This window comes from Ctenopharyngodon idella, chromosome 5, assembly GCF_019924925.1.
Source record: "Ctenopharyngodon idella isolate HZGC_01 chromosome 5, HZGC01, whole genome shotgun sequence".
Lineage (NCBI taxonomy): Eukaryota > Metazoa > Chordata > Actinopteri > Cypriniformes > Xenocyprididae > Ctenopharyngodon > Ctenopharyngodon idella.
The window spans coordinates 43,658,128-43,671,782 of NC_067224.1; the positions used below are offsets into that span (position 1 = coordinate 43,658,128).

General features: G+C 35.8%; 1 protein-coding gene across 16 annotated transcripts in view; it reads right to left on the reverse strand.

Annotated features, from left to right (window-relative positions):
• Positions 1–13,655, reverse strand: part of mtmr4 (myotubularin related protein 4) — a 67,393-nt gene that overhangs the window by 26,964 nt on the left and 26,774 nt on the right. For 10 of the 16 annotated variants that reach the window (XM_051894574.1, XM_051894580.1, XM_051894578.1 and 7 more), the window contains one exon: positions 1,392–1,481. In XM_051894574.1, the coding sequence (XP_051750534.1) occupies positions 1,392–1,481 (90 nt within the window). Of the gene's footprint in view, positions 1–1,391; positions 1,482–4,365; positions 4,499–13,655 lie in introns of all 16 variants that reach the window. The other 6 variants (XM_051894567.1, XM_051894569.1, XM_051894572.1 and 3 more) reach the window with 1 other exon arrangement.

Sequence of the window (13,655 nt, forward strand, 5' to 3'; positions counted from 1 at the left end):
AAAAATAATAATAATAATAATAATTAAAAAAATAAAAAATAAAAATAATATAATATAAAATATAAAAGTCCCACCATTGTGCTTTTGAGCACATTACTGTGGAAAAAACTGGTGTGATTAAAAATATATATATATATATATAAAAAATAAATATTAAAATAAAAAATTAAAATAAAATAAAAATACAATATAAAATTTAATAAAAATATAAAAGTCCCACCATTGTGCGTTTGAGCATTAAAAAATGGTTTTAATAAAAGAAACAATAATACAAAAAATAAATACTGAAATAAAATAATATTAAAACAAACAAATACAAAAAATAAAAAAATATATAAAATATAAAGTCTCACCATTATGCTTTTGAGGACATTATTGGGGAAAAAACTGGTTTGATAAATAAATAAATAAGTAAATAAATATTAAAATAAAAAATAAAACAAAATAATATAAAATTTAATAAAAAAAATAAAAATAAAAGTCCCACCATTGTGCTTTTAAGCATGTTACTGAAAAAAATTGGTTTGAAAAGTATAATAAATATTAAAATAAATAAAAATGAAGTGTAATAAAAATATAAAAGTTCCACCATTGTGGTTTTGATTAAAAAAAAAATTAGATTAAAAAAAAAAAAAAATTTAAAATAAAATAAACTAATAAAAAATAAAATAAACATAAAAGTCTCACGCTTGTGCTTTTGAGCATGTTACTCTAGGTACAGTAAGTGTACTGTAAGATGTGCAAAACTCATCACCACAATGCTATGGTGTTATGGGTGATTGCAATGCTGTTGCTAGGGTAATTTGATGGTTGCTAGGGTGCTTGCTGGTTCAAAAGGTATCTAATCCCAAGTCTAAGGGATTGTTTTCCTCACAACACTCCAACATCATGGTGGCCAGTTTTACACGGACAAACATCAACCTTAAAATAATGTGCACTGATGAACCGATCACAGTAAGACCAGGAACATATATTAAGAGTCCTTCATCTGGACTTTAAGTGCTGCATTTAGACTCATAGTTTTATGCAAAGTCATTGAATGAGAGTCAATGTCAAGTTCTCCCGCTCTTGTTCCTGCGTCTGGTCTCTGGTTGTCCCTGCTGTATCAAGTCATTGCTCCGTCCTTTTGATTAATTTCGCTCTTTTCACCTTCTCATCTGTTACCCACCATCTCCCCAATTCATTTCATTTCACTGATATTTCCTTTGTAGTCTGAGGTGTGTTGACCCACTTACTAAGATCATATTATTATTATTATTATTATTATTATTATTCATTATTATACCTTTATTATTATTATTATTATAAAATTATTATTATTAATCATTAAACATTTAGAAAAGGACATGAGGTGAAAAGTGGATATTATCGGTCTGGCGAGTGAAACTGACCTGTAGAGCATCGTCTTCTTTGACCAGCTCTTTCTGGGGGAACAGGTCCCGGGCCTGAATGTACTCCAGGCTGGGCGGTCCCTCCTCACCCTGTGAACACACACACACAACACACACATTATTGCACATGAACTTCATAAAACAAGACAGTTCCGAATCAGAATTCTGATTGGACGAGCCATGTTTGACTTTGAACTTCAATCATCGGAATCTTCAGTTGTTCTTGGCAACCATAAACCAATTTGCTTCTGCCAAATTCTGAGGCCGAATCACATATATCCTGCTGTAGAATGTACATTAACTGTGTCTAACTTCCTCGTGCACACACATGGACAGTGGAAACCTGTGTCTCCCATCTGTTGAGTGACATTTACAGCAGTGACGTATCTGTTCTGCTCCGGTCAGAAAACACAATCAGCCTGAGACTCCTGACTGACGGAGCGTGTGCAGGACAAATCAGCTATTAGCAAGAGATGACAGACAAGCATAACAGCTGTCATCAGAGAAAAACATCAACATCAACCATATTCACTGCATATCAGCATGAGTTATGAGCAATTACTGAATGATTGTTCATGTGACATGCACTAGAGCTGAATGATTTGAGAAGAAAATTGACTTTTCTAGTAAAGATTGCAATTTCGAATTAAAAGAGAGCTCCAGATTTACTATGCTTGTCTGTACGGATACACAAAAAAAATGATTTATCAATAGAACTATAAAATAACTATTATTAGTACTATTTACTATTATTAAATAAAATAACAACAACAACTGTAATAAGTATTATTACATATAATAATCATCTATTATCTATAATAATTATCTATTATCATTTATCATACTATTATTCTTATTATACAGTTATTAATAATAATATTGTTATTTATTATTCTTATTAAAACTATTTTGCAAATAAGAAATTACTTGTAAGAAATTATTTGTAAAAAATATATATATATTAAAAATAATAACTATTATTGTTATTACTACATAAAATATATTATAATTATTATAATAATATAAGTATTATTACTACATATAATCATTATCATTTATTACTATTATTATACAATTATTAATGATGTTATTTTTATTGTTATTAAAACTGTTTTGAAAATAAGAAATTACTTGTAAGAAATTAATTGTAAAATTATAATAAAAAATATAAATGATTATTTATCAATAGGACTATAAAACAATAACTATTATTATTGTTATTATTATTACATATAATAATAATAATAATATAATAATAATAAAAACATACTATACTTAATTATTATACAGTTTTATTTAAAATGTATTTATTATTATTATTAAAACTTTATTTTGAAAATAAGAATTTACAATTGCAAAAATATAATAGAAAAATTACATGAAACAAAATTACATTTTTAATAAAAACTGTTACAATAAATGAGTTTAACTGTAGAATTACAAGCGTGTCCTTGGACTAAACCGTCCTTTCACACAATATTCTCCGCAGGACAGAGTTTCGGAGCTTCAGAAATCGGTCATGGCAGAAGTACGTGTTCAGCGGCATCACGTAGAGGATTAAACATTGATCTAAAGGGACCTTGAGCCGCCGTTCACATCACAGGACGAGGTGAAAGACCTGCAACTGGCATCAGACGTGGCTGAAGAAATAAACCAACTGCCTGACACACACACACACACACACACACACACACCAACTATTAAAACAAGACTGTTTCCAGAACACATTAGCAACGGTCCAGATGTCATATTACTGTGTGAAAAGTATCTGTACAGTCTGATGATTGAGAAACGCAGGTTAACGCAGTGATCTGCACGTTTCATCATTTCTTTCCACTTCTTCATGCAGCGGTTTGGGCATAAATTGCCACACAGGACATGTTAAAGTTTGCAGCCAAATGCGGGTGAATGTTTCACACACATCAGAACCAGGAACCCTTATTTAAGAAAGTATTTTCATGCAAAAGTGGTCACCGAGAAAATACGTAAAGTACGATCACAGCAGCGACCCGAGGTCAAAGGTCAGATCGCACAACGGCTGCGAAAAGACCAAGTGAAACTTTGTAACAAAAACGGTTACTAAATTAATTTGAACTGGGATGAAATCTATTTAATATGTCAAACGAGGAAAGACTAAAATAACTTAACACATTATACGCCTTACATATATTAAAAAGCCATTTAGCCCTGACTATAATCATAATTTGAATGTCATTTCCAGGGTGTAAAAAGTACTGAGAAATTGTACTTAAGTTGAAGTACGGATACTGTAATGCATTTTATTCAATTAAAAGTACCCAAAACATAAAAAGTATCTACATTTAATTGTATTTTAAAGTTGTAAAATTGACTTTTGAAAACAAGAGGTATTAGAGATTTTCTCATTTTAGTATTTGAGGCCAAATTTTTTGTAACGAATCCTGTCAAAAACGGCACTGTTCTGACTATGTAAACCAATATCCTGGGGTGCGTTTCCCGAAAGCATCGTTAGCCAACTATGGTCATAAGTCCCATTGAACTCTATTGGTAACGACGGAACTTGCGACCATAGTTCGCTTTGGGAAACGCACCCCTGAATAGTTTCAGCAGATGATATTTACAGTGGTTTGACATTTGAATATAGTGATTTTTAGACTAATAATCATGAACTGCGTTTACACTGGACTCAAGTTCATCCTTCTACAGCGATGTTATTATAAAAAAACACTTCAAATGATGGGAATAGTACACTAAAAAAAATTAATGTTCTGCCATTTAATCACCCGTGTCTTTCAAAGCCACATTAGGATAAAGAAAAATGCTATTTTTAATGTTAAATAATTGAAGTCACATGACATATACTTTGTACGTTGAAGTCTACATGAAATTGTAATGGGAGTAAAAAGCATTATTTTCAACTGAGTAAAAGTACAAGACAAGTACAGATGCCTCAAAATTACACTCGAGTATAGCAGTGAAGTCACATCTTTCGTACCTTGTTGCTGAAGCATGATTGCATGTTTCTGGCGAAGGTTTAGGAGTGTGTCTTTTGTGTTATCAGTAGGGAGAGACAAAGAGCGAATGACCCAGACACTCCGTCTACGACGTCCCGCAGTCACACACCCTGTCTAACACAGCCAGATGGACAGAGGACACCTTTGTAAGTGTGTGTGTATGTGTGTGTGTGTGTGTGTGTGTGTGTGTGTGTGTGTGTGTGTATGTGCGTGTGTGTGTAAGAGTCTCTAAATTGTAACCCGACTGGCACAACAGCAGCCGAGCCAGCTGTGCCATAAAACACACACACACACACACACACACCCCAGATATTATCAAAACAAACAACTGAGAGACAGACTGGACAGGTCTTTAAACATCACACACAACAGTTTTAGTAACCAATACTTAAACGTTTAAAGTCGGCATTAAATTGAAGTTGCTCTATTGTGCCGTATATCCGAGTGAAACGCTTCACGAACAAGAACAAATGTAGGGCGGAGCTTGATTTTGTCTGTGGGGAATTGATTGGATGGTTGTAGTTTGCTATTGGTGGATCTCATGTGAGTGACAGGTTGCTCCGCCCTCATCATCAGAGAAGAGATGCTGCAAGATGGAGAAGTTATTCTGATTCAAGATTACAAGGAACATGAATTTAAACTAAAATAATGATGTGCACGGATTAATTATTTGTAATGATGCAATATTCCATAAAAAAAAACAAGAAGTCAATTTTGATTTCATTATGACTTTGATATTTGGTCGCCCACATCTCAAATATTCGGATAAATCCTAGCATTCCCTATAGAATGAACAGAGAATATTTATACGCAACATCAAACAAATGCTGAAATAAACTTCAGTTCATGAGATTTTCAGACACATATTTAGAAATATCGATTTAAAGAAAAACACTGTGGCAATACTATGATGCCATTCAAAGGAGTCTCTTCTGCTCACCAAGGCTGCGTTTATTTGATCAAAAATACAGAAAAAAAAAAAACTGTAAAATTCTGAAATATTTTTACAATTTAAAACAGCTGTTTTCTATGTCAATATATATTAAAATATAATTTATTTCTGTGATCAAAGCTGAATTTTCAGCATCAGTCTTCAGAATCACATGATCCTTCAGAAATCATTCTAATATGATGATTTGATGATCAAGAAACATTTATGATTATTATCAGTGTTGAAGTAGAATGTTTTGTAACACTATTAATGTCTTCACTGTCACTTTTCATCAATTTAATGCATCTTTGAATAAAACTATTAATTTCATTAAAAAAAATAAGTATTATGAGTATTTGCATGTCACAAAGCCATAAAATGCTGTAACCCATCTGAACCATAAGTATCATCAACATCATAATTCAATATTTAGACAAATCACTATCACCTGACAGTCTAACCTACAGCACATGAATGCGGGTCTGTTCCTCACACACAGCGGTCACATGACTGCATACGCTGTGTGAACTATTGCTCTGGCACACTGAACGATGCCAGTATGAAGGTGACTGAGGACGTTTCTGCTCAGCCGTGTGTCGTCACAGAAGAACAGAGCGACAGAAGATGCCAACACCCGTCAGACGAGACAGAGGAAGAGGAGGAGCTGCACGCAAAAATGATCATTTAACGCATCATTGTAGAACTTCAGCTGCTACAGTTTCAGAATGTTACAAAATAACAACAAGCAGAATCTAGAAGCATTTAAAATGTAACATTTATCTTTGCAGAGTAAACAAGGCAGAGGTTTTGCTCATAAGATTTTTGATCATCTTACGTCATTATGATTCTCCGGAGCATTTTATAATTAAAGAATGAGAAAGTATCAAGTTAATTTAAATGCACATTTAGAAAAAACATGAAAACCTTCTACTCCTCGCTCCTGCTGAACGTGAATCGCTGCTCACACAGCTGCATGAGACACGCCACACTCCCAGAATCCCCATGGGTTTACTCCCACAATTCCACGGGGCAGACGGTGGCATGTTGCTATGGCAGCACTCTTTGATAGTTGTCATGAAGACACAGGTCATGACGCTCACACGAGAACACTGGCATCTACTGAACCGCCATGAGTCATCTGACTTTATTTCTGCATGTGTTTACATCTATAATGATGATTCAAAACGGGAAAAAAAACAAAACAAAATTCTTTAGAGCTGTTTTACTTTTTACTTTTTTAATTGCAATTACACAAGATTATGATTGAATCTCATATTAAACATTTTATCTATCTATTTGTCCATTCATCCATCTATCATTCCATTCTCCATTCATCCATCTGTCTGTCTATCATTCCATTCCATCCATCTATCAATCCATCCATCCATCCATCATTCCATCCATCTATCAATCCATCCATCCATCCGACTATCCATCCATCCATCCATCATTCCATCTATCATTCCATCCATCCGTGTATCCGCCTTTCCATCTATCCATCCATCCATCCTCCATTCCATCCATCTGTCTATCATTCCATCCATCCATCCTTCTTGTATATCCGTCTTTCCATCCATCCCTCCATCTAATTCCTTCCATCTATCTGTCTATCATTCCATTCCATCTATCCATCCATCCATCCGGCTATCCATCCATCCATCCATCCGTCTATCATTCCATCCATCCATCCTTCTGTATATCCGCCTTTCCATCCATCCATCTGCATTCCATTCCATTCCATTCCATCCATCCATCATTCCATCCATCATTCCATCCATCCATCCATCCAATTCCATTCCATCCATCTATCTATCATTCCATCCATCCATCCATCCATCTATCATTTCATCCATCCATCTGTATATCCGCCTTTCCATCCATCCATCCATCCTCCATTCCATTCATCTGTCTGTCTGTCTATCATTCCATCCATCTGTATATCCATCTTTTCATCCATTCATCCATCCATCCAATTCCATTCCATCCATCTGTCTATCATTCCATCCCATTCCATCCATCATTCCACCCATTCATCCATCAATCCATCATTCCATCCATCCGTCCATCCTTCCATCCATCCATCCATCGTTCTATCAGTCTATCTATCCATTTACAGGCAGTTCACAACTGGGACACAATGAGTAAAAAGAGCGACAGAAGAGTTTAAAAAAAAGAGGGCGAAACAGAAGCAGAACTGCTGGCAACTCAGAAATGGTTTGATATGCAGATTCCATCTGTGCATTTCTGCAAAAATCAGGATGACACAGAAAATCTGCCTCCAGTGAGACAGGAAACCTGCGTGTGCACGTGGATCAGATGCCGACGAGAGATTCTGCTTCGACTGAGCTGGAAAAGTAATGAAAACTGCTAAAGGACCAAAAACAGAGATGAAGATTAAAAAAAAAAAAAAAAAAAAAAAAGTAAATAAATAAATAGACTTGATTTATGTCATATTTACCTACTACACAAGAAAAACGCCCCACATCGTTGCTCTTTGTTTGCAAGCTATCAAAGTACAGTTTGCACTAGTGTCAAAAGCTAATATAATTAGTGACCGTCTGCCTGCTAATTCTGTGCTGTATATCCTCATTAGCGTGAGGTGGCTAAAGAAGAGACGGGGTGATGGCTTTTAAATAGACAAAGTCAGTTGAACGAGTTACATGACGAGCAGTTAGTCAAAATACAAACTCACACAGGCCAGTTTCTCTCAGAACCCATAAATATTACAGTTAGTGTTAGTCAAACGATAATAAAAGCGATTGCGTTTTAAGTTTTACCCATGTAGGATTTACTTACAATTTCCTCTCAGACATTGCTAGTAAATTTTACAAATAATTACAAAGAAACTAAGTAAAACATTGAATTACACATGAAATATGGAATTAGACTAAAATTGTATTCTTACTCAAATAATCTTAATTTACAACTTGGAAAATTGCTTTCCTGTGCAAATGAATATTTTCTCTGCAATTCACTGAAATGCTACATATCACTTCGGTCACCATCTTGGATGGAGTTTTTCCCACCAAGCTCACTGCAGTGCATTATGGGACTGTCATCTCCAGAGACTATACATGCAAAGATGGCAAAATCTTATCTTTGAAGAAAGCATAATTATGCAGTATACCATTTAGTGCACCTTTGATGTCTTAACATGCTGCCTACGTAGTGCACTGGATATGTATATTTGGCTGAAATGGAGAACAGACGGGAAAAGTTCTGTCAGTTAAGAAAAATGAATGTCTACAGAGCTCTTGTATTAGCCGAAGAAATCTCTTCGCTCTTCAGCCGCCCCCCTTTACCCTATGTAAATTATCCAGCACTTTCTCCATTAACCAGATGAAAGGAAAGCCATTCTTTCTGTGTCCCTGGGGCGTCGAGCCAGCAGAAACTCTCTGAGGGTTGCAGTCAGCAGGCAACGAGCCAGTGATCGGCCCCTAGAAACGCCCTTGACAGGGAAATCACAGCATTCACCGCTCAGGACAATCGCATCACCAAGTAGCGTGGCTCAAGTATACCGGAACCAGTGTGCATACTTTGATTGTGCATACTTTGAGCTACAAAAAAGAGACAAAGTCCATGAATGGTGGAATCAGGGCCGTAAACCATCATGGGCATTGAGGGGGACAAGTCCCCCCATGTTCAAATGCCCAACCTTACAGCAGAAAAAACATGTTTACAGCCTGGTACAAAAAGTGGTTTTGGTCTACATAGCCAATGCTGTTGGATGTTTTTCAATGGACGCTTACCATTGACATTTTACCCAAGTGTGACGGACTGGATTCATCTCGCGATCACTATTTCATTGCAAAGGTATATGAAGTCCCGTTTTGATTTTGCGTGTTGTCATTTGCACACCTGACACAAATTACAATATTACTGTTGCTGGAGCATCTACATCGTAAAACAGACACCGCAGACTGACAAATGATGTATAATTTGTTACCTTTATTAATATTTTAGATAGTATCTAAGATAGATAGATAGCTCCTTAGCCTGAGCCAACTTGGTCACGTCGAGCTAGCCAGGTGTGGTTTCAGCAAGCTCCACCCACGTCCCGCCTCTTTGCCAATTTTTGGTCATCTGGGACTGACGCACGGTGACACGCTGCCAAGATGGACAACGGCCGGCTCCGCCCACTTTGGGCTTCAAAAATGCTCTTCAGAAACCTACGGGTGACGTCACAGACACTGCGTCCATGTTTTATAGTCTATGCTGAAGACGAGTGTGAATTCCAACGCGACACTTTTAGTTTTGACAGTGAAAAAGTGTGTGCGTGGTAAGATATAAGTAGCTAAACATTTAATATTTGACAACTGTTTTACGATGGATATGTTTAATGACCCAAAGTAACATACAGTGATGCAAACTACTCAACTTTTTTATGGAATGTCTCCATTTTGAATTGAAAATATGCTATCATTTAAATGTCATTTATAACTGAATGTGAAGAGAAAAGAGACGCTTTTTACATTTTTGACATATTAGACAAACAAGAGTGAATGTGTGCATATTTATTATTTTCAATTTCAAGTGATAGTGGTGATGTTCGGGCTTGAAGGCGCCAGACAAGAGCAATAAATTACAGAACAGAAATGACAAAAGAGAGACGGGTGATAGATTTAAGATCAATCTTCCTGATGGGCTCGAGTTTTCAATCCATCACTCTGTGAATCCCATGAGCAATTCATCATGTCCTCAACGTACATCTTTTCTTTTTCAATAAGCCAATGGATCAGTTCTGCTGTGTTTGCATTCTGGTAAAAGACGGAGATGTTTAGACATTGTGGTTTAGTCCAACAACCAAAACCTCCTTAAACAGACACAGGACGGCCTTAACGAAAAGAGATTTTACTCTCCTAACGAGCCTCGGCTGCAGACGTGCTATAAAAAGCTCAGAGTGACACAGAGATCTTCAAATGGCTGCAGTGAGAACACACAGACTCCTTCTTAAACAAGTTATAGGACAGAAATAGGACAGGGACTGACGCCAAAACTGAGACGAAAACTCAAGAAGAACCCAAACGTACGAAAAGTGACGATATAAGTATAAGGGAGGAGGAGACAGTGGGATATTTTTAGCATCTGTCCCGAACAATGAGGCTAGAAACATTCTAACAACGCAAACCAAATGTTCAGACAACGCATTTCAAGAATGCAGTTCCAGTCAGTGTTTACAGGTTAACTGAAACTAGTATAAATTGTAATTGAAATAAAGCTGAAATAAAATTAAATATAAATATTAGATGAAAAATTTGTCAAAAAATAAATAAATAAATAAATAAATAAATAAATAAATAAAATAGTTGCCTAAAACTACTAAAACTCAAAATGAAATAAAAAAAATAAATAAATGATAAAAGTACATAAAATTACTAAAAATTAAAACGAAAACTTAAAATATAAAAAGAAATGCTAATTCAAAACATAAAAAAACTACAGTCGTGTTATAAATAATCATTAAATCATGAAAAAAATCCATCAGATTTCATACATTGTACATATTTTATTTTATTTATTTTTCATGATTTAATTTAATTTCTATTTTTATTTTATTTATTAATATATATTGAGTCAACGGAAAAGTGAAAACATGAATCTCATGTAGCGAGAAACGTTCACCTACATGTATAAAATACATTTTTAGACAAAAAGAAGACAGCAAAAACCTATAAGAAGTCACACTGGGCTTATCATCTCTCATAACCAAACATCACCTTTGGGCTGTTTGAAGAAAACACAATGTTCTTGCGTCAAAAAAAAATGGTTTATGAACCTTTAGATGAGGTCAGGTGAACCTGATACCATTCATCTCATCACTTCAAGACAGCCGCATGAACCCTCGGTGGAAAAATGGCCTGTCGGAGGCTCTGTGGTCTCTGGGAACATGTTGATTGAGAACGCTGCGTTTTTTTGCTCCGTCACGCTCTATTCTAGCCCCCATCCCTCGCTTTACCTCATTTGTTTGTTCTAAAGTAACAGTAGACGAACACAAGACGAAGCACTGAGTCAGGACGACGCTGCACTAATGCATTAACAACACACACCAGAGCGATTCTACATCACAATAATGGGATCTTCATGATTCATAGTTACTTTTGCTGGAAATGCAACCCGAAATGGTATTATCTTTAAATAACCATGAGAAATAATTTATAAATGAGTAAGTTTAAGTATTTAGTTAAACTAAACTCAAATTAAAATGCTATAAAAAATTAAAAATATTAATAAAAACTACATAAATAGTACTAAAATAACACTGGAGCTTTACGTCAGTGGGTTATTTCTGTCATATACGTCATACGGCCCAGCTCCAGCTCTCTACTGTGTTACAGAACAACCACGAGCATGAATGAAATTACTGAAAGAGGTTTTTGGACGGGACAGCTATTGGTTTAATTCATTAAAACAATCATCATCTACTGTAATCCAGAGGGAAGCGCATGAGTTAGATTGACTTGAGAGATTATTACAGGACAGCTATTCAGATTAAAACACATTCAAACACTTCCAGACATGCATTCATCCATCAATGAGTCTCGTTTCCATGGATCGCTCAGGAATTCCAACTCTGGTTTACTCTTCCCACATATCCATGCACAATGGAGGAGAAAAAGTTCTTTTCTTCATTGAAAAGTGCTTTGTCAGGGTTAACAGATTATTAAACAACGAGTCCCTCGTATTCAAAATATAACTGCAGAGTATCTACTGTGTGTAAATGGAGAGTGGATGCATGTCATATTTATTGTCATATTTATTTCCAATGTACACTAAAAAAAATGCTGGATTAAAAACAACCCAAGCTGGGTTGAAAATAGACAAGCCCAGCGGTTGGGTTAAATGTTTGCCCAACCTGCTGGGTAGTTTTATTTAACTCAATTATTGTTTAAAAATTACTGTATTACTTGCTTAAAAAGAACCCAAAATATGTTTGAAATTAAAAATCAGACACATAATTACTAGAGGCAACAATAATAAAGGTGAACAAAAAGGTGAACATTTATTAATAAGCAATTTAATACATTTATTGTTTAATTATCATTCATTAAACTTCATTTATTGTTTATTTATTAAACATTAATAGCCTAAATGTTAATTTCCAACATACTTTGGGTTAATTTTAAGCAATACAGTAGTATTTAAACAATAGTTGAGTTAAATGAAACTACTCAGCAGGTTGGGCAAACATTTACCCCATTCGCTGGGTAAAAAACACCCCAGTCGCTGGGTTAAAACCACCCCAGTCGCTGGGTTAAAACCACCCCAGTCGCTGGGTTAAAACCACCCCAGTCGCTGGGTTAAACCACCCCAGTCGCTGGGTTAAAAACACCCCATTCGCTGGGTAAAAACAACCCATTCGCTGGGTTAAAATCACCACAATTGCTGGGTTAAAACAACCTAATCGGTTTGTCCATTTTACCCAGAACTTTTTAGTGTATCAAAGCAGCACAAAGCTTACTGCGTTTATTAATCGTCAGGCGGGTTACAAACAATGCTTAGTGAAGTTTTGTTCCCAACAGAAAACAGCACAGACTAAAAGATCTTGTTGTTTATCCACGTTGTCACACGAAATTAAACGTCACAGTTTTGTTCGAAAACAAAAAGAATTTATTTTTGGTTGCTGAAATTTCAGGGCATCGCTAATTACAATCAGTGTAACGCCGAGAAACAATCAAACCTCAGAGAGGAGAGAAGAAAAGACGAACGAGGAGGAACAGAGATGAAGAACAAATGCATCTGAGTTCAGCCTCTCCCGCTGCTACTGAATATTTCAGGAGCAGGAATATTTGAAAAGATCAGAGGCATCACCAGGGCCCGATGCGGAGCGAGAACACGCGTGAAACAGCGATACGCAGAGATATCTGGGGCGGAACGGCACATGTTGTTTTGTCTTAATATACATATATCTGCACGAGAGCTCGACTAATAACCAACATCACGCACCCACATACGGGCCGAACGTACAATGTCCTTCAGAGCAGCGCCTCAGGAGATCCTACAGTGACCTGCAGTGTCCTTCAACACAGGACAGAGAAACTACAGCCAGTTTAATACTGTCAGATCCTCTGTACATGCCCATACATTCACACAGCTGGAGCCACATATTAACTCCACATTAATGCAGCAAGTTCCTTCAGGTAACCATTAACCGCCTGCACTTAGACTAATGGGCTCAAGTATATGGCTGAAGAAATGTTTATTGTGATTATTAATCACTTTACAAATAATTTACAAAGCTTATATATATATCTCTTTTCTATATCTTTTTTCTAATATTGAAGGCGTGTCAGTCACGACTCCCCATCTGCCCGCAGGGTTTACTGCAGCTCATCCGCGGGC